Below are 22,285 nucleotides of genomic sequence, written 5' to 3' on the forward strand. Positions count from 1 at the left end.
ACAGGCTCCAGGCTCTGAGCTGGCAGTCAGCACAGAGCCCGACGCGGGGCTCGAACCCACGAACCGCGAGATCATGAACCAAGCGAAAGTCGGACGCGTAACCGACTAAGCCACCCAGGCTCCCCTATATGAGGTTTTAATCATCGTTTAGAGCCACATGAAGTTCTCTGAACAAAGCCACAGGAAGAGAAGGTTGTGAGAAGGTTGAGGTCACAGCCTGGTTAACTTGGCCCTGGGAGAACCTAACTGGACGTGTGTCTCCTTCCACAGCAGCCATGGGGATGGGATTATTCAGGTTCCTCCAACCTCAGAGAGCTGAAGCTCCTGCTGGAGGAGGCGGTCATGCTGCGACGCCTCAAGAGTGATGTCCTTGCCCAGCTCCCAGCCAAGCAGCGCAAGATGGTAGTCATTGCCCCAGGCCGGATCAGCACCAAGGCCAGAGCTGCCCTGGATGCCGCCGCCAAGGAAATGACCACCAAGGAGAAAACTGTGAGTCTGGAGCTGGAGACAGGGATTTATAGGGTGATGTGTCCACAACCGTTCCTTCCTGGGAGAGGCTCTGCGGGGGTGACCCTGAGTCCTCTGAGCTTGCCTTTCCGTGACCTCTTCCCACCCCTCTGGACAAGGATGGTGAGCCCATGTCATTTCTCAGCCTACCTCATCTACTTCTAAAACTTCTTACTAATTTGCAGTTTCATGCATGTGTTGACAGATGGTCATAAAAATAAACCCCATGGTAACTGCAGAATGGTGATATATATTCTGAATCCGTCAAAGAAAGTTGGAATTTATGTTTAGTGTATTTCGAGAATGCCGTAGTCTAGTAACTGTTACTCAGTCTAGTAACAGTTAGGAATTAGTCCTAAGCGTATTTGATTTCTATGTTAACACTCTGACCATCCCATGTTATTTTAGTCAAAATAACAAATTGACATTTTTATAACAAAGTGGAGTTTTCAAGCCCTCTTAACCTTTTATCCTTATTACAGTCATTTATGGTTGGCAAGAAGTTGGCATCCCCATTTTACAGGAAGGGAAACTAAGGCTCACAGAGGTGGTGATCTGACCAAAGTCTTATGGCTGCTGCATGGCAGAGCTGAGGCTAGAACCAAGCCTGTTACCCCTGTGTTTTGAGGTCTTTCCACCTTGGTGGTTTCATCTTTTCAAAACACTTTCATATCTGTCTTTAGTGTCATACTGTGCTAAGTGCTATAAAGTAATTTACACCAGCTCCATTTCTGTCCTTTTGAGATAAAACCTTGCAGTTTTCATTACCAAGAAAATAAGTTATTGACATTTTTTGACATTATCATAAAGCATTATCTGGGCCTGTTATTACCCTTTATAAAGAAACTTAGATCCAGATGAGATCCAGATGAGATGAGAAGCAGAATGCGTGCAGTTTTGTTTTGTTTTTTTATGTTATTTTACCACATTATGAGCAAGACCAGCATGTAACTTTTAAGAAACAGAGTATAGGGTGAAGGAGGCAGTGGTAAGCTATCAAGCTGTTTAACTTATGCTGTGTTACATCTAATAATCTGGGTGGTCTGGAGGAAGTAAGGAGGCATAATTTCTTTGCTGTGGGGTTTTACAGCAAAGTTCCCCAGCACGGACATGGACACATAGCCCAGCCATTCTCAAACTGTATTTCAGTGGAACCATGAGCAGAAGCAGGTGTTCTGTTGCTAAAATCAGCGTTGGTGGTCTTTTTCTGATGTCTAGAGCTAAAAATTCACTGAATGGAAATTCTTTTTCTCAGTTTTAAGCTTTTATAATTTTCTTAAGTCTTTAATGTTTATTAATGGTTGCACACGAGTGAACTCTACTGGCAAGAAAACCAATGCACAGGTACAATAAATATAATATTAATGGGAAAAATTCAGATGCATGATAGTTTTAGATGCAAAGATCTGAATGTGTATGAACATTCTGTATTTTACTTCCTTGTGTGTATGGTGGAAGTAAGCCTATTGATATTTCATGGAATTTCCCAGAAAACCCCCTCACCTGTATCTGGCCCCCTCCCAAATCAGGTAGAGAACAGTCAGTGCAGACAACAGCAGAAGCAGTCAGTGGGCATTTGAATTGAGCAGGGACACCATGTTGAGTGGCCAAGCAGCAGCTGTAAATTGTGCAGTATCGCTAAAAAGAAAAAAATAAATCGAAGTATGGGAATTTTTAACTCTTAGTGCAGCAAGACTTGACAGCATTTTAAAAAATTTTTTACCGACTTATATAGATCTTCACATTAGGCAACGGGGCTCTTTCCAAAGATGATTTCAGATGTAATCTGAAAGTTTGAGCTCTGAGGTTACTGGGATAATGTGAAATTGATGAGGCTAAACCGTGGAATTCAGGAATATTGGGTAGTTTTATAACTTCCGGTGGCTATGTAAATCCCCTGATTCTTTGGCATAGTTTGATGTTTTCCTACCTAAAAAGGGGAGTCAGTACTGGCCTCCTAGTCCTGGTGCTAGAAAAGTACCTGAGGACAGTGTTAGTTGCTCTGAGTCCCTCCTGTTGTGTGATTGTCGTCTCCTCGCCCTTCTTCCCAGAGTCTTAGCACTGTTTTACAGATTATGAAAAGCCTAAATTGCAGCGTAATTCAAGAATCCAGCAGAGAAAGAGGGGCGCCTGGGTGGCTTAGTCGGTTAAGCGTCCGACTTTCACTTAGGTTGTGATCTCGCGGTTCGTGGGTTCGGGCCCTACGTCGGGCTCTGCTGACTGCCAGCTCAGAGCCTGGAGCCTGTTTCAGTCTGTGACTCCCTCTCTCTCTGACCCTCCCCTGCTCACTCTGTCTCTTTCTCTCTCTCCTAGAAATAAATAAAACATTAAAAAAAAAAAAAAAGAATCCAGCAGAGAAAGAGCCCAGAGCTCTCCTTAGTTCAGTGCTTAGAGTTGCTATGTGTCCTTGGCATCTCAGAAAAATTAAGAGTTTGTCCCTAAAAGAGAGAACTTGAGTTGGTACAGATTACCTTCAGCATTATGCCGAAGCTGGTCACTAGGTTCTTCCCAATGACAAGACAAATCCTTGAAAAATTGGTTTCCTTTTGTGTTCTTTAATGTCAATTCATTTTTATGATGGAAAATCGAAATAGAACATGAATTCATGAGTTTCGCCCTTTGGACCGCCAGAACCTTTTTACTCCAAAGCCACTGTGTCCACTGTAGATCCAGTCAGAGGCACCACGCTCACTTAATTCAGGAAGGGGAGCCAGTGTCAGCTGGGAGTGAGACCAGATGGCCACTGACTTCCCTTCCAAACCCTGGCTGGCTGTGAAATCCTGAGTTGAAAAAGATAAAATGTTCGGGGATTGTGGTTTTATGGTTTTAGCCAAGTAAGGAAGCTCTGTGAATCTGCAGAAAGGTGCCCTCCCATTTCTATAGTTACCTTGCAGCCCCAAGTTTCCCTGCCGGGCTGTGCATTCTGGTGGTTCCAGCAAAGCGCTGCCAGCCTGTCAAGAAGTGATTCTCTCTTCCCTCACATCTTCCCATCTGGAGGAAGACGTTTTTTAAAAAGCTTTAAATCACAGAAGCCAAGGCGAAGCAACCCATTTATGAAACGTAACATACAACAAAAGCTTTTTCTTATTTTCAGCTGAAATAATAGATATCTCTTCACGGGCTAAGAAAAGCTGACTCTAATTCGAATCGGCTTTTGTCTGTAGTAATTTTTCGTCAGCAAGACTAGGCAGAAAAATGGAACAAGTCCGTGCAGCCTCCCTGGTGCCGGTGTTTATTCAGCCTCTGCCATTTGCCGATACATTCAGATTCCAACACAAAAACATAGACTCAAAACCCCAATGGATCTAATTTAGTACAAGTCAAGGACACAAGAACAGAGAATGCAGGTTATTTAAACTTTCCTGGCCCACAGCTGGCAAATGAAGTGACATCATTAATGGATCAGTATTATGTCTACTTAGTTTGGGGGAGGTTTGGAGCTTTTTTTTTTTTTAAGATACAACTATTTCTCTTACATTAAAAATACAGTAGCTATCTATTGCCTAAAATCTGAAAAATAAAAGTACTTGTAAGAAAGATTTATTGTTTCTTATACTATAAAAAAAGAGTCACCCATCTTTTATAGCATATAGTTTTGGCATATATCATTTGGGTAGTTTCTTTTTTTTTTGGCTTTAAAATATGTATTCCTCACATATACACTTAAATAGAGTTATATATAATTTATGTGTATAATGGGTAACATATTTTTATGTATTTTTTAAGTATTTATTTATTTAGCGAGAGGGTGGTGGGGAGGGGCAGAGAGAGAGGGAGAGACAGAATCCCAAGCAGGCTCCAGGTTCCAAGCTGTCATCGTAGAGCCCAACTTGGGGCTTGAACTCACAAACTGCGAGATCATGACCTGAGTTGGTCAGACGCTTAACCATCCAAACCACCCAGACGCTTAACCATCCAAACTCACCCCAGATGAGTAACATATTTGAAAAGCAGAATGAGTACCCTGTAACCATCCATCAGCCAGGTAAGAATATGGGGTGACCAAACCACATTGTGAACGCTTTTCTATGTTGTTAAATGTTCCTTTAAAACACAATATGTGTTGTACTCTGATTTCTCTTCAGATCGTATAAATCTTTCGCCTTTTAAAACACAATATGTGTTTTCCCCCGTGCCCATATTAAAATTTTGCCGGTAATTTTGAGTCAGACATTTGAGTTATTTCAGTCCACTATTCTAAGTAATAGCTTACATAGGAATTCGTGAACGTGGACTATATGGTGAGGGTAGATTTGAAGGAGAAAGTCGCTGAGATACAGGGACGTGTGTACTTTCAGGCTTTGGTGCACATCGCAGGTGCCCAGTGGACCTTGGTGTTTGCTCTCCACACCTCATCTCAGCTCTCAGCAAATCTCACAGGGGCAGGGTCTCTCAGAGCACTTCCTGCCACTTGTCTGTCTGTTGTTTCCTCTCTCTCTCTCTCTCTGTTAGCCAGTGTGACTGAGCAAGTGTGGGTGGCAGGGAGGGACCTGACAAGAGTGGTGGCGGTGTCCGAAGGGCATGGGAGTGAATGTCAGGACCAAGAACGACAGGGATGCCGTGTGCTTGTGACACGCCTGCTGCAGGTACGGTCAGCACCTGGAAGCTGACTCTGTCCCTTTGGCGTATGCTGTAAGGGACCTTGTTACGTAAGAGGGCCTGGCGTGCTGCAAGGACCCTGTGAAGGGACGTGAATGGACTTGAGGACGTCTGTGAGCTCACTGGCCGGAAGTGAAACGTTGTGTGTGTCCAGAGCTGCGTCAGAGTCTAAGCTGGGTCTGTAGCTGAGAAAGAGTTTAAGACCCTGCCATGGGATCACGTCTCCAATGAGAGTTCCCAGGAGGTTTGAATTGTTCACTTGGACCTTGGTCACAAGCTAGGAGGGACGGTGGCCACTACTTCCCTGTCAGTGGCCCCAGCTTCCTGCGGTTACTTCCTTCTCATCAACGCCTGGAGGAAAGATGCTGTTAACAGCTGGGGAGCTGTTTTGACCAGGGAGCTCCTGTGCCATTGCACCACCCATTGTTTAAGGTGTCATTGGTAGTTTTTCTATAAAACATATGTATATTTTGCTTTAAAATATGTGTTATATACATATATACTTATATAGAGATATATATAACTTATGTAATGAGTAGCATTTTATTTATTTTTTATGTTTATTTATTTTGATTCATTTAGAGAGAGAAATAGAGAGCAAGCGGGGGAGGGGCAGAGAGAGAGGGAGACAGAATCCCAAGCAGGCTTCACAGCCTGCCTGTGGTTGCTTTCCTGACTTATCCTCGAGTTCAGGGCCATATGTGTTATTACTGTGGGGTCATTTCTTTGTTCTCTGAAGATGCCATCGTGTCATTGTGTCAGTGACTGGCCTCACAGGGCCCAGGCACAGAAAAAGTAGAGGCATCTGTAACCCTACCCTTCCTGGTGGAAGGAGAGAGCTGCCCTAGCAATGGTGACAAGAGTGTCCTCCCTGGGGCCCAGAGTGATAGAAAATGTTATCTCATAATATTTTGAAGCTTTGTGTGCGCCTTCTGTGTTAGCATTCTCAAGTAGTATTTATTCAGATGCAAACTATAAAGAAAACATGGTTTCTTCTCCTGGGAGGTCAATCACCTAATGTGAGAGCCGGGCCAAAACATGTAAATAATAGTTTTGAGATGATACTAGAATAGGCTAATTGGCATCAGGTGGAATCAATTGAGTATGTCTTAGACAGAAGTAAACTTAGTTAGTGGTGCCTGGGTGGCTCAGTCAGTTACACATCCAACTTCGGCTCAGGTCATGTTCTCATGGCTGGTGAGTTTCAGCCCCACATCGGGCTCTGTGCTGACAGCTCAGAGCCTGGAGCCTACTTTGGATTCTGTACCTCCCTCTCTGTCTGCCCCTCACCTGCTTATGCTCGGTTTCTCTCTCTTAAAAATAAAAATAAACATTAAAAAATTAAAAAAAAAAACTTTTAAAAAAGTAAACAGGTATGGAAACGATGTGGCAGAAGAGAAAGAGGAGGCAAGAACAGCATGGGCCATTGGCGTGTGGAAGTCACCAGGCTGTAGTAAATGGCTTAAATAGCTTAGCAAGGCTGCATTTCAGCCGCTCATGTGAGCTTGGCATGGATGGTGGGTGAAGCCCGATTCCAGGGGCTTTCATATTCACAACAGTTCTTGGGAGATGACTAGGTACCTGTCAGGCCACATTTCTGATGACAAACTAGAGTCTAAACAGTTCCCATGGGTTGGCTAAAGTCAGGGTCTCCTGGTTCCAATAACTGGTGTTAGAATCTGTAAAGCTCGGGCACCTGGGTGGCTCAGTCACTTAAGCATCTGACTTTGGCTCAGGTCATGATCTCATAGTTCGTGGGTTCGAGCCCCGCATCGGGCCCTATGCTGACAGATAGCTCAGAGCCTGGAGCCTGTCTTCGGATTCTGTATCTCCCTCTCTCTCTGCCCCTCCCCTGCTCACGCTGTCTTTCTGTCTCTCAAAAATAAATAAAAAACATTTAAAAATTTTAAATAAAAGAAAAAAAAAATCTTTAAAGCTCAAAGCAGTGATAATTATGTCCGCTTATCCCAGGGTTTACAGAGTGGGAGACTTTAAACCTAGACTTCTCTTTCCACAGAACTGGCAGCAAAAAGAAGCTCTCCTTCTCTTCTTCAACAAAACAGCTGAAGCGAAAATCCCGTGTATCATGTAAGTGGCCCCCGTATGTTGACTTCTGTCTCCCACCCTCTGTCTCTCTCTCATCTTTAAGAAGATACACCTGTTACCTTAGTCGGCCAGAATGGTTTTGCTGCTCTTTAAGAAATGATCAGACATTAGAATTATAGCTGCCTTCCATCTAAGGTTTAGTTAGCGCGACACAGGCTCATCCCCACAGGGCAGAGGCAGGCCTGTTGCTGCAGCACTGCCAGTACGAGTTTGGGATCCTTGAGAGACCCTGACTTAACCACGTATAAGTGGAGCTGCTTCTCAGGAGGGTGGGGTTAACCAAACACTAAAGGGAGCTTTTTCCCTTAGTAGGAAAACGGCGGTCACTTAGCTGTAGAAAAAATTTAGGGGGTTCATGGAAAATGCTGCTGGATTTCTCCAAAGAAGGAAGTCTCAGCTACTATTTACAAACATAAAAAGGCTGTACATACAAACTGTCAAGGTTTGTTCAAAAGATATGGGCAAGTGGCCATTGTCACACTGAGTTTTCCTTCCGCCTTATAAACTAAGGCTGAAGTCATAATTCCAATTCTTAAATGTATTCACTGACTTGAAAAATTGTCTGCTTTTCTTAAAGAAAGGAAAAGCCCACTCATGTTCAAATATTCACTGTGGTAGAAACTTGAGGCAATTCTCATGACGTGCGTTTGCCTAATTTTTTATTGTTTAACATTCATGTGAGGCTCTGGCAGGATAATGGTCCAAGTGATTTAATTACAATGGAAATGAACTTGGTGTGGGCTGAGCGGAGCCAGCTTGGCTGTGGGGACGGAGATCTGTGGATAAATTGAGACGCACACAGCCTCCCCCACCCTCTCACTCAGCCTCCAGAAACCCCATCCTCTCCAGCCTCTCCCTCTGCACCCCTAAATGCGGTAAGGGAGTGAGTTCACTGCATTATTCAAATCTGAGTTTCCACACAAAAAGACTGGTGAATGGTGGCCCACTCTCCTTCAGCCTCTGGGCACTGCCCTTTTCATTTGTGATCCTGTTAGGAAACTAATGAACTCCAGATGTGGTTTCACAACCTGGAAACTTATCTCTCAGACACTAATCTCAATCGCCCCCACCACCCCATTTCTCACGAGCTGCTAAATGACAGATGGCAAGGGGGTGAGCACTTTCTCAGCTCGTGACCTACTAAATCCAGGGGCTCTTGAGTGCTGGACACAGAATCACCCATTTTACTTAGAAAGTTTAAATCTAGCCATTCTGCCACCTCATGAATAAACTTTGATAATATCTTGTTTTTATCCATTTAGGCTGCTATAACAAAAATACCGTAGGTTGGGTGGCTTGAACAACAGAGCTGTATTTCTCACATTTCTAGAGGCTAAGAAGTCCAAGATCAAGGCACTGGCAGATGTAGTGCCTGGTGAAAGCCGTCTTCCTGGCTCCCAGACAGCTGTCTTCTCACCGTGTCCTCACATGACTGAAGGGGCGAGGACGCTCTCTGGGGTCTCTTTGATAAGGACATTAATTTCATTCATGAGAGCTCTGTCCTTATGACCTTATCACTTCCCAACGGCCTCATCTCGCAGTACCCTCACCTTGGGGGTTATTACTCACCATGATTTGGTGCAGGAGGGCACAGACATCCCGTCTGTTACCTGCCTTTTACATACTTTTCCAAAATTCCACACTAACTTGTGTAGTGCTTCATTGTTTCCAGCCATTTCGACATCTGTTAACTCCTCTCACACTTAGAACCTCTTTGTGAGATCAGTCAAATAAGTGAAACTGGTCCCATTTTTAAAATCAGAAACTAAGTAAATCTCATGTATATCTCGGGACCTCAGAGTCATACAACTAGTTAAGTGGAAATTAGATTATAAATCTTAAAATCCCAATTTCCTCTGCTAATTGTTTTTCTTCCCTTTTTTGCTGCTGTTTGTCTGTTTTCACTTTAATGGGCATCTTTTGATATAAAAGCCATTGGTATTGTGGTAAGCAGATATTTCCTGCCTGGCAACTTAGGGACTTGGGAAGGGTAGAAATACAAAGCCATGTCTAAGATGTAGAGGAGAGAGAGGAATTAGGAAAATTGGCACCTTTAGTTGTTAATGAGCTGTCCAACTTGATTTTATGGCTTTGTGACTTTTTGATGCTATAGCAATAAACTTGCTTATATCATGGCAAATTTTATGTCTCTCAAACTAATTAAAGTAGATTCTATTAGTACCAACTATTCACAAATTAAACTCAAACCCACTCCCTGGTTGGTCATAGTGTCGCTTGAAAATAATTCTTAGATGCTTAGCGGAAACCTTTGAGATTTGTCCTTCTCCGTGGAGGGCAATGTCCACTCTGTGCCCAGACCCACCCCATGTGCAACAATGGCCTCAGGCAGAGTGAGTCCTGTTTGTGTCCAAGGAGGCCTACCTTCCCGTTGCCCTTGTGGGAATAGTGACCTGTCCCGGGGTTGTGAGCCCTCTGCTGGGCATTAATCCCACAGAAGCCATAAGAGTTTGCTGACTGGGTGACCCCCCACCCTACAGTTCCCTGGGGTAGCTGCCTGCCTTTTGGCCATGGCTAAAGATGGAGGTGGGAAGTCAAGAAAAAACACAGCTGTGGAAGGGAGAAGTAAATCAAGGGGAGAATAAAGAGTGAGCAAATAAAGCACTCCATTCCATCTTCCTTTGCCTCAGGAAAAAACTCCCTTGCCACTAACTTAACTGTTGGCTTTGTGGCTTGCCGTCTAATGTGCTAGGGAGCTTTTCCCAACAGTCTCTTCAGTATTATTACTTATGTTTCGATATTGCACTTGCAGAAATTTGATTACTGTCAAAAATCCCTTAATCCCCTGCCTAGGCATTTTCAGATCTTAAGATGAGATTTTCAGTTTGCATTGAAAATACATTACAATGATAGTAGCAGCAAAAGTGAAAACTGTTAATTATCTTCCGTGATCCCAAATAGTAAGAAAGTCTCACTAACATATTAGAGACACATAAAAATGATACTTTGATTTACTAGCATGCGGGAGATGACATAAGAGTAAGGAATAACTCTTTCAGCACAGAAGGTGCTTCCCCGTAGCTCCTAACTTTGCTTCTTCTGTTCAGGTGACCTGGCGTGAGCAGTAAGGCAGAGAGGTCAGCTCCCAGAGAAAGGGAGGGAAAGGGCTGGGGAGAGAGCAGGTACCTCAAAGGTGTCTGCTAAAAATGCAGTGAAATAATTTCAGCTGAATAAGTATATGTTTAATTCATTGTGCTGTCATTGTCAAACGCAGTGAATATGTCCTGGACCTACTGGAAAGTGGAAGAGAGAAGTTTCTAGTATTCGCACACCATAAAGTGGTTCTGGATGCACTTACTAAAGAGCTTGAGAGAAAGGTGAGCCCCCTTCGAAATTCAACACAGGATATGCTTTTTGTTGGCTGCCAAATCGTTCTGTGCGGGTTGAGGGCAGATGTGAACCAAGGAAGTGAGGTGATGTTTCCAGAAACGTTGCTGAAGACTTCCTTGAACCACAGTGGGATCCAAATATTTCCTAGCAGTGTCATGAAATTTCCCACATGATCCCTCCAGATGTCCCCGGAGTCTTGCTTTAAGAATGTCTCCCAGTGGACTTTCCATGACTCTGTGTAAATAATTACAAGATAGTCAAAGGAGGAGGTGGCAGAGATTTCCACTTGTGTGGAAACAAGTTATATGAATATCTTCCTCCTTTTCTTCTGTTCCCCCTTATGACCATCAAAATGGCTTTATTGATTGTACTTGGCAGCTTGCAGAGTTCAGTACTTCTTTTTTTTTTTGGTTTGTTGTTGTTGTTTTTTTAACGATTTATTTCTGAGAGTGAAGGAGAGACAGCATGAACAGGGGAGGGTCAGAGAGAGAAGGAGACACAGAATCTGAAACAGGCTCCAGGCTCTGAACTAGCTGTCAGCACAGAGCCCGACGTGGGGCTTGAACCCATGAACTGTGAGATCATGACCTGGGCCGAAGTCAGACGCTTAACTGACTGAGCCACCCAGGTGCCCCAGTACAGAGTTTTACGGCTGTTGTTACATTGAAGGAAAAATACTCAGAACGATTTCCAAAAACGTTTGTTAAAACAGCACATCAAGTTAAGAAACAAAACTTGTAAAGTTGTAACATTTCACATGGAAATGCTGCCCACTCCCAATCTTCACCAGCTTTTGCGTGTAGAATTCAGTCAGGAAAGCTAAACACACCATATCTTTGCCTCCCTTTTCTTTTTGGTTAGATTTACCACCGTAAATTGTCTCCCTTCATCTTTTATTACATTTTATGTAATGTTTGAAACATAGAGATGGGTACAGAGGAACATACAACAGGCACCTGTGCGTTCCCTACCCAGATTTAATAAATGTTTCGCTATATTTATTTCAAAGTATATGTTTTCAGTAATAACATACCTCAGCCCCTCAGCAGCCTTCTAATTGGTTCTCCGCCCTCCTTCTGGATGCATCCACTGTCCCCTGTCCTTCCCTCCATGTTGTCACACACTACTCCAAAAGTACGTATTCTTAATATACAGTCTGCCCTTGTGCGTACTCTTTAATTTACATAAATGGTAGCATAGTGTAAGTATCCTGCAATTTACCTTTTTGCTCAACATTATTTTTGAGATTTTTCCATAAAATGTTATATAGCTCATTCACATACCTCATTGGGACACTGTAGCACAGTGTAGCCATTCTCTTGTATGGATGTAGAATTTTACTTACAGTTTTGCTATTGTATGAATGCTTTTATATGTGTGTGTACATACACGTACATACATGTACATACATGTGTGTGGTGGGCATGTCCAGGCATGATCTTGCATAATCATTGGATGGGCTCATCTTCAACTCTATGAGGCATTGTCAGATTTCTCCCCAAGGTGGTTATTCACATTGTAATCCCACCAGCAGCATTTGGGAATTCCTTCTGCAAGCTCACTAACACTTAGTATTATCAGACGTTTTACTTTTGCCAATCCCAGGAAATGAAATCTCAGCTTATTCTTACTTTAATTTGCATTTCCCTGACTATCACTAAAAGTTGTGTCCTTTTTTGTGGTTATTGGTCATTTCAGGCTCTCTTCTGTGAATGTTCTCCCTGTTTGTCTGTCTGATGGTTTGTCTTTTCTTACTGATTTGGAAAAATTCTTTATAAATTCTGGACGTGTATCAGTTATGTTCATGTTTTTATCTTTTCATTTTGTTTAAGTTTCTATTGAACAGAAGTTTTTCATTTTTACTTTAATTGTTACAATTGAAATACATTTCAAGTTTATTAGTTTTTCCTTTATGGTTTTCAATTTTTATGAATGATTTTAGAAATCACTTCCTTCTTAAGGTCATAAAGATTTCTCCTGCAATTATTTCTTTCCTGAAAATTTTAGAGGTGGTTCATTAATCCACCTGGGTTTGAATTTTGTATATGATGCGATGCAGGAAGCCAAGCAATAGAATTAAAAGCTATAATCCCTGGAAAGGAAAAATCAGAGCTGTCACTATATTCAAGAGACCCAAAACAATTAATTGGAAAATTATCAGAATGCACAAGAGTTTAAGAGCATCCCTAGATTCCAAATAAATGTACTAAATAAATTGCCTTTTTATGTACCAGCTATGACTGATTAGTAAATATTCAAGGTCACAGCACAAAAAAGCATAAAGCACCTAAATGTAATCTCACCAGGAAGAGTGTAGAAACCAATGAAGAATTGGAGAGACTTGGGCCATGCTCCACTGAAAAAGCACAAGACTATAAAAACACTGGTCCTTCCCAAATGAATTTGTAGGTTTAACTCAATCCTAATATATATTCCATTTGGGTATTTTAAGGGAACTTTATATTATTATGCTAAAGGAATCTCAAAAAATAAGCAGGAGAGATAGCTAAGACAATGTTGAAAAAGAATGATGTTGATACACTTGATCTCCACATATTAAAATCTATTATAAAACTCAGCTATGTTGGTCCAAGAACTGGGGTTCAGATGGATGGAATAGAATGGAGAGCCCTCTTTAGTATTAAGAACTCCTTAGTTTAAATAGCCCTTTAGTTAAAAAACAAAACCAAACATTGTATTATCAAAGAGTCATCAAAAATTTGGCTTAATTTATTCTTCAACAAATAAAATTTGGATAATTGGCTAAGTAATTGGGTGGAACACTTAAATGAAACTCAACTGCACTGTTTACTATTTTAAATTTCAGACAAATCAAAGCTCATTAAAACCATAAACCATTAGAAGAAACTATAGATGAATGTATAGCTAATCACTTGATGGAGAATGACCTTCTAAGCATAAAAGCAATGAAATCACATAGGAAAAACTTGATTTAAATTACCTAAAAATATGGATCCGTTCTGTCACACATATACCCTGTGGTTAAACCAAGGGGGCTTTTGGGTACATTTGGTACCTTTTCACCGAGCAATTTGGCAGTTACTTTATGCACACTCAGATTTTTCCAAGCTCCTCTTCTAGGAATTTATTCTAAGGAAATAATCAAACCAGTCAAAAATTTATGTATAAAATTTCAAAGATTTACACTTCAGATTTGTGATGTTATTATTTATAAAGCGAATAGAGACCTAAATGTTCCACGGTAGGTATGCTGTTAAATAATAGTTCATTCAGCTATAAAAAATAATAATGTATGTCTATGGTTCTTAACTTTGTAGAGATCACAGGACCCTTTAAAAAGAACCTGAGATATGAAAAAATTCAATTCCGCTCATAATCAAATAAATGAAAACCTGTCACATCAGTAGAGTTTTTAAAAATGTGCAGCACTCACTACTTTTTATCAAGTACTTTGATAGTGCAGTGAGCTGGACATGCTCATTCGTTACTTACTGGAAGGCAATTGGGCAATAATATCAGTATCCTTAAATTGAATGTCTCCCTTTTGCCCAGGTACTTTGATTTTTAATAGTGTTGTCTAAGGAAATAACCAAATATGGGCAAAGAACCGTGAACAGAGGTTAACCTCTGTTAACCCATCCATTAAAAATTTTTTAGAAATTTTTATTAGAAATTTTTTCTATTAGAAAATTTTCTATTAGAATAGCTTTATAGAGCTATAATTGATGTGCAATAAACTACACATACAGTGTACAATTTGGTAAGAATCAAGATAGTGAATGTGTCTGTTGGCCCCGGGAATTTCCTTGTGCCCTTGGTAACCCCTCCTGTCTCTCTCTGTCCCCTGTCTCCAACCCACCATCGAGCTGCTCTCTGTCACTGTAAATTAATTTATACTTTTAGGGCATTATATAAATGTGGAATGATATGATGTGCACTCTTTCTTTCAATTTGATTTCTCTCAACATATTTTGAGATTCCTATCTGTTATTGTGTGTTTCATCAGTTTATTCCTTCTTATTGCTGAGTAACATGCCATCGTATGCATAGTCCATGGTTTTCATCCATTTTGTTGGTGGACATTCACCAACCCATCCTTTTTTAGTGAAAATTAAGAATCCCCCCCCAAACATGAAGAAATACACAAAAGGATAAATTATGCTGTTGCCACATTAAAAATACAGACATTAAAAGTCGTGTTTTAGAAAACTTTAATAGTTTATTTACAATGTAATGTTTTCTAGAGAAAAGCAGGATATAAAACATGGTGTTTAAAAGAGTATCAAACACGTTGAGAAAAGAGTACCTGGAAAAAATAGGTCAGTAATAGGACTGATACTGGTATTTTCTTAGTAATGTTTGTGTTTGTCGTTAGAAAAAAACAAATGCACCTTAAAAGCGAATAAAGCTAAAGTGTACAGGCAAGAACCCTGTGGCCCAGCGGTTGGCCCCTGGGCACTTAACCTCAGAGGAGCGAAAGCGTGTGTGTTCACAGAAACGTGTGCAGATGTTCACGGCACACGAACACACAAGTGTGGTAGCCCCACACTGGAGCCGAGCCAGGTCCCTTCCAGAGGTGCACGGCAAAACTGTGGTACATCCACACTACGGAGTAGGACTCGGTCATAAAAGAGGAAAGAGCTACCACCGCGTGCAACGCGCTGGATGACCTCTAGGGATGACGGCGGTGAGAAGAGCCCGCTTCGCACCCCTGTCCCTGCAGCGCGTGCCGATCATCCGCATCGACGGCTCCACGTCCTCAGCAGACCGCGACAGCCTGTGCCAGCAGTTCCAGCTCTTCGAGAACCACGCCGTGGCCGTGCTCTCCATCACTGCTGCCAACATGGGCCTCACCTTCTCCTCGGCTGACCTGGTGGTGTTCGCCGAGCTGTTCTGGAATCCAGGGGTAAGGGACACGTGAGAGCTGAACTCCCCGGGCGCACTCGTGGCCGTGGGGCAGCAGGCGCCAGCGTCCGTCTGGCAGACAAAGCTCCCGGTAGCCGTCCCTAGTCACGTCTTCTGTCCATTTCCGTGAGGCCTCGTGAACACATTTATTTCTACTCCCCACACATCCATCTTCAAAGAAGTGAAGACTCGCACATCGATTGGCTTATTAGGTCTTCACAACAGCCTTGTAAGGAGTAGGATTATTGACTCCATCTTGTCGATGGGAATATTGACGTTTTAGAAAGCTAGAAGGGATCTTAGCATCCATCCCTGTGTGAGGAAAGTGGGGCACGGGTAGCTCAGGTGCATAGCTGTACCCGAATGGCATCCTGTGGCAGCAGCCGCAGCCCAGGCCTCTGGCTTTCCAGCCGGTACCCCTTCTATTAACCATCACTGCGGGCTGCTTAGCCAATGGGGCCACAACAGGCGACTGCTGTGGGTGTTCCCTGAGCATGTCCTTGTGTCCACTGCCCCTTTCTGATCAGCTGAGAGCTGTGACAGTGATGTGGGTCATTGGCCACACATAGGGCACTGCTTCGTGATGGGTGGGCTTCGAGGCTGAGGCCATATATAATAGAAACAGTGCTCTTGGGTTTTATTTATTGTACGGCTTACCACCATATTTAAAAATCGCTCTATCCGTAATCATATAAGTCCTCTCCCTTGGTTGCAATGCGTTTGTCTATTTAGAAGGTAATGGTTCCTTTCACCGCGAGAATGGAAGTGTGCCAGGCTTCCTTCTTTTGCCCTTCAGTGTGGCCTCGTGCTCACTGCTCGTTCCCTCATGGCACCCAGCGCTGTGCCCAGTACCAAAGGTCCATTCACAGCTGTCCGGCCACAGGTTCTAGTTCCCCCAGCCAGCGTTTTTGTTTGCTTCTCCCTTTGGTTGGATGACAGCTTGTTTGAAGGTAGAGGCTCTCGGGCCTGCTGCCTTGGGTCGCAGAGTGAAGCCCTTTGAGGAGGAAGGGTGTGGTGGGCAGTGGGCTCGGGGGCAGGGGGCTGCCCGCATCCACCCTGATCCCCGGACCTCACAGGTGCTGCTCCAGGCTGAGGACCGGGTGCACCGAATCGGACAGTCGAGCTCCGTGAGCATCCACTACCTCGTGGCGAAAGGCACAGCTGACGATTACCTCTGGTATGGGCAGCCCCTGGGGTTGAGCAGGGCCCACGGCAGGGATCTGTTTCCCTTGCTCCCTGACAGCTCCTGCCAGTGTCTTCAGGGACCCATGCAGAAGGCCCAGGAGCGATGCCCTCCCACTACCGCCGTAACTGTGCCAGGCCTCCTCCTCAGCACTCACTCACGGCTTGCTGGGTGCCTGAGGAATAAGGCGATGTGGCTCCCTTCCCACTGGCCTGGCAGAGGTGGCGGGGGGGGCAATTGTGATGTGTGGGTGCAGGTTTGCTGGTAAGACGCTGTGTCCCAGCCATGGAAGCACTGCTAGACACGGCGATGTCCCCCTTTGCCCTGGTACAGAAAGGCCGTCTTCCAGTGCTGCTGACCATCCAGAGAGAGTGGCTCACCCTGGGCCATGCATGCTGTCACCTAAGCAAAAACTCCCGAAATGCTCCTTCCCAATGCCATTTACCCCTTCCTGATACTAAGTTTCTTGATTCTCTCCTTAGTTGCTACTACTCTGTTCCAGCCTTATGACTAAAGAGTCTTGCCTTTGCCGTATGAGTAGGCTGTCCCTACTTCCCAGTCATTGGACTTGTGCATTTGTTAGGTAGGCAGCTCATAACAGCACCAGGTTCAGTGGTTGTAATCAGACATTTATTTCCTTTACATCTTCTAGTAGAAAGAGCTTTGAACTGGATGATATGAGCCCTAAACTGGTTCACAGCTGAGAGGAAGGAAGTAGTTTTGGTTTGTGCCTTGAGAGCTGCAAACAAGTGACACAGCATAAGGAGGATGATCCCCTTTTAATCAGTCTGCTGTGCAGCCTATATTCATCGCAGCTTGTTTCTCCCCAACAGGCCCATGATTCAAGAGAAGATTAAAGTTCTGGGTGAAGCCGGACTTTCTGAGACCAATTTTTCAGAAGTGACAGAGGCCACTGATTATTTCCACAAGGTAACGCCAGCACGTGGCTCTTTGCCCCTGGAGCAGGAGCAGGGGGAGGCATTAAGGTGCCTGCTCAGGCCTTGGGTCCCGAGAGAAGGTGTGGATCACTCCTCGGGATTTCCCCCAGCCTCTTGCAGATAGGTGGCCTTACGGTAGCTCATCTGGAAGTCTCAGTGTCTTTTTCTCATGGAACTGCCCAGAATCAGAAGCAGAGTTAAATCAGCAAAATATTTGAGTGACAGAAAGACTAGAGAGTCTGAGGATTTGTCGTTTACATTTATTTAGCAACTAAATGCTTCCTTCCAACTGTAATTATCGAGGTAAATAATACTCAGGTCATTTTTTAATTTTTTATTTATTTTTTTGAGAGAGAGAAGGCACAAGTGAGTGAGGGGCACAGAGAGAGGGAGGCAGAGAGTGAGAGAATCCTGTGAGGGACAGAGAGAGAGAGAGAGAGAGAGAGAAGCGGGGCTCACCTGAAGCATAGCTTGAACTCATAAACCCTGAGATCATGACCTGAGTTGAAGTCAGATGCTTAACCAACTGAGCCACCAAGGTCCCTCACAGAGATCATATTTTTAAATGTAGAGTATAAATTATCTTCATAGATATAAACAGTTGAGCTAATTTTAAAATGACCTTACTTTTGGGGTGCCTGGGTAGCTCGGTTAAACACCTGACTTCAGCTCAGGTCATAATCTCACTGTTGTGGGTTTGAGCCCTGCGACTTGCTTCAGATTCTGTCTCCCTCTTTCTCTGCACCTCCCCTGCTCACACTCTGTGTTTCTCTCTCAAAAATAAATAAAATCATTAAAAAATAAATAAGTTGAAAATTTCAAACACCTATTTTAAAAATAAATAAAGCAACCTTACTTTTTTTTTTTTTACGAATAGTTTATTGTCAAGTTGGTTTCCATATAATACCCAGTNCGATGTTTTGGCTATCGTGGAAAGTGCTGCTGTGAACATTGGGGTTCATGTGCTCCTACGCATCAGCACTCCTATATCCCTTGGGTAAATTCCTAGCAGTGCTATTGCTGGGTCATAGGGGAGTTCTATTGTTAATTTTTTGAGGAACCTCCACACTGTTTTCCAGAGGGACTGCACCAGTTTACATTCCCACCAACAGTGTAGGAGGGTGCCCGTTTCTCCACATCCTCGCCAGCATCTAGAGTTCTCTGATTTGCTCATTTTAGCCACTCTGACTGGCGTGAGGTGGTATCTCAGTGTGGTTTTGATTTGTATTTCCCTGATGAGGAGGGATGCTGAGCATCGTTTCATGTGTCTGTTGGCCATCTGGATGTCCTCTTTGGAGAAGTGTCTGTTCATATCTTCTGCCCATTTCTTCACTGGGTTGTTTGTTTTTCGGGCGTGTAGTTTGGTGAGTTCCTTATAGATTCTGGATATTAACCCTTTATCTGATATGTCATTTGCAACTATCTTTTCCCATTCCGTTGGTTGCCTATTAGTTTTATGGATTGTTTCCTTTGCCGTGCAGAAGCTTTTAATCTTGATGAGGTCCCAATCATTTAATTTTGCTCTTGATTCCCTTGCTTTTGGGGATGTGTCAAGTAAGAAGTTGCCGCGGTGGAGGTCAAGGAGGTTGTTTCCTGCTTTCTCCTCTAGGGTTTTGATGGTTTCCTGTCTCACATTCAGGTCCTTTATCCATTTTGAGTTTATTTTTGTGCATGGTTTGAGAAAATGATCTAGTTTCATTCTTCTGCATGTTGCTGTCCAGTTCTCCCAATACCATCTGTTAAAGAGGCTTTTTTCCATTGGATTCTTTCCTGCTTTGTCAAAGATTAGTTGGTTGTATACTTTTGGGTCCAATTCTGAGTTCTCAGTTCTAGTCCATTGGTCTGTGTGTCTGTTTTTGTGCCAATACCATACTGTCTTGATGATGACAGCTTTGTAGTAGAGGCTAAAGTCTGGGATGGTGATACCTCCCGTTTTGGTTTTATTTTTCAGTATTACTTTGGCTATTCGGGGTCTTTTGTGGTTCCATACAAATTTTTGGATAGTTTGTTCTAGTTTTGAGAAGTATGCTAAAGCAACCTTACTTTTAAGCTTTTTAAAGAACTCTCGAATTCAGTTGGATGGTAAATACTTTAACAGAGCCTTGGTTATTGTATGTCCTTTGAAAAGAAGTAGCCTTATTTTTAAAGGATTCTGAACCAGTAGGAATGAATTTTTTAGTACTCACTTATTCATACTGCCCTTACTCTGAATTAGTGAAGAATTTCTGCCTATGGTGCAAATGCAAGAAAATACAAATGCAATTTATCAATATTTGTTTTGATTGATAATTAGATCTATTTTTTTTTAATTAAAATAGGGCTGAAAATTTCATCAACTAGTAGGAAAAGCAAATGTGACCTACTGGTAGGAGATAAAAGCAAAAGCTTCTGTTTTGCTGTGACAGCCTGCTTCCGAGAGGGGACGGGAAATCCTAATCTGATCTTAGAACTTGCTTCCATTAATCACGCATGCTCTGAATTAGCTCCTGGTCTTGCCCCATCACAATCAAATGCAGGTTAACTGCTGTTTTACTTGGAGTAGGCTGCCTTGTGGGGCAGCATTTCTCTGACCTTGCAGTTCCTTCAGACAGAGCCTGATGAGACTATTTCTGCAGGAAGATAGGTAGATCACGTGAGACTGACCTTAATGACGTTGAGTATCACTCCTCCTGGGGAATGTCAGGGTCCTGAAGGCAAAGGATTGTTGGATGCAGGTTGACTGGATAATCTGGAGCTCTTGCATGACCTGCTTCCATGATCAGGTCCCAAGGACTTAGCGTCCCCAGTGTGGAGGGCTTTCTGGTAAGGAACAGTGAGGAAATTGAGGCCAGCTAGCTTGAGACCTGATTAGAAAGGGGCTGGAAAACCAGGGAGGCTACTTCAGCATCAATGAGGTAGACACAGGGGGACCTCAGGATGTGACAAGAAAATCCTGTTCAGGGACAGCCTGGGGCAGAAACCAGTCCAGCAGAGACCTGCCAGGGATTGAAGTGGGAAGAGGCCTGCGGGTGAGCCACTGCCAGTCTGTGCAGGCGCCGAGTGCCGGGCCTGAGTGAAGAGTGTGGCTGTGGAGCATCGCGGAGGGGACAGACAGGAGAGGCAGACCGGCTGCCACTTTGATGCAGGACATTCCAGTCGCGATGCCCTGGTGATGGCAGGCCAGGGAGAGAGAAGAATGGTGGGGGACCGTCAAAACTGGGCATTTCAGAAAGAGCTCCTGATGTGAGGATGTAGGATTGAGAGGAGAGATGGTTTTGGTATAAACAGCTTTAGTCTAATGGAACCAGGAGGTCCGCGGAGACACTGAAAATGTCCCTCTGGATGGAAAGACGGTCAGGGTCAGGAATTCACACTTGCAAGAAGACGGCAAAGGGGTAACGGCGAGCCCGACCTGTGCTGTGGTCCTAAGCGCCAGGCATACAGATGGACTTGGTGGGCGTCTGAAACAGTGTGGGAATCTGCTCATCGGTGTGTCAAGTACGTGTCTGTTTTATTAACCACTCTGAAGATTAGGCGTAAGCCGTGGCTGAGCACGCCGGCTTGGCAGTTGAATCACAACTTAACTATGAGCCCGTGGTGGAGAAAAGTCTTTGCGGGAAGTGAGAGCTTGGGGCAATTTCAATACGGATTTGGAAAGCTAGAAGGAAGAAAACATTTCCAACAAATTTTATAGTTTCAGAACGGGTTCTTCAGTTGCTCTCACACCATTTCTTCTTTTGTCTTTCTTTCTTTTTTTTTTTTTCTTTTCCTTTACCCCACAAGTAGCAGAGATGGGAAGATGTCAGGCAGTAAGGCCACCTGGGTCTTCACGGCCATCGTGTGGCACCGGACGACATAAAACACACAGCCCCCCTGTGTCTCCTCCCCAGAGGAGCGGGTGGAGGGGGCCAGGCTAGAGCCCACATTCTTCCTCTCATCGTCTGTTTTTTCTCTCTGATGAAGGACCCAAAGCAGCAGCAGATCTATGACTTCTTCCAGAAGTCCTTTGTGGAAGACGGAAGCGACATGGAGCTCCTGGAGGCTGCGGAATCCTTTGACCCAGGATGTGGTTCCCAGGACCTGGGAGGCACGCTGGACGAAAGCACGTTAACGGGCAGCCCCCAGAAGAAAAGGAGATTTGAATTTTTTGATAATTTTGACAGCTTTACCTCTCCTCTGTAAGAGGGGCCAAAAAATAAAAGCATTTAAAAATCATGGAATTCATTAAAATACAGTAAGGTGTTTTGTGTGCATTTGTTCGTTAGACTTGGACGGCTTTCACTTCTGCACTGTTTACTAGGTGCCAGGCACTGGGCCGAGCACTTTACACGTACTGACACAGTGAACCCCGTCTTGGAGGAAGGTAGTTATGTTTTCATTGTGCAGATGCAGGAACCTAGCCAAGGGAGTCCCAGCTACGGAGTGGCAGGGCAGGACCTCAGCCATGCCACCCCCTCCAGAGCCCACCCTAGGGCAGGTGCATGGTTCCTACGGCCTGGGGCTCAGTGCTGCTCTGGCGCGTCTGTGAGCAGTTTACTGTGTGGCTCGCTTCCTAAAGGGGCTCAGCCCTGGCCGTGAACTTGAGCTGCCCTCTCTCTCTTTTTTTTTTAAATGTTTTATTTATTTCTAGGAGAGAGAGAGAGAGACAGCATGAGCAGGGGAGGGTCAGAGAGAGAGGGAGTCGCAGACTCTGAAACAGGCTCCAGGCTCTGAGCTGGCAGTCAGCACAGAGCCCGAC

The 22,285-nt window shown here is 43.9% G+C and overlaps 1 protein-coding gene across 7 annotated transcripts in view; it reads left to right on the top strand.

The window, feature by feature from the left end:
* Positions 1-21,781, top strand: part of SMARCAL1 (SNF2 related chromatin remodeling annealing helicase 1) — a 57,659-nt gene extending 35,878 nt beyond the window's left edge. For 5 of the 7 annotated variants that reach the window (XM_077748592.1, XM_077748597.1, XM_077748593.1 and 2 more), the window contains 7 exons: positions 271-489; positions 7,124-7,194; positions 10,445-10,547; positions 15,266-15,448; positions 16,524-16,624; positions 17,464-17,560; positions 21,511-21,781. In XM_077748592.1, coding sequence (XP_077604718.1) covers positions 271-489; positions 7,124-7,194; positions 10,445-10,547; positions 15,266-15,448; positions 16,524-16,624; positions 17,464-17,560; positions 21,511-21,729 — 993 coding nt within the window. In that variant the 3' untranslated portion in view covers positions 21,730-21,781. Of the gene's footprint in view, positions 1-270; positions 490-7,123; positions 7,195-10,444; positions 10,548-15,265; positions 15,449-16,523; positions 16,625-17,463; positions 17,561-20,855; positions 21,046-21,510 lie in introns of all 7 variants that reach the window. The other 2 variants (XM_077748596.1, XM_077748598.1) reach the window with 2 other exon arrangements.
* Positions 21,782-22,285: the final 504 nt, after the last annotated feature.

Source organism: Crocuta crocuta, unplaced genomic scaffold, assembly GCF_008692635.1.
Source record: "Crocuta crocuta isolate KB4526 unplaced genomic scaffold, BGI_CrCroc_1.0 scaffold229, whole genome shotgun sequence".
Lineage (NCBI taxonomy): Eukaryota > Metazoa > Chordata > Mammalia > Carnivora > Hyaenidae > Crocuta > Crocuta crocuta.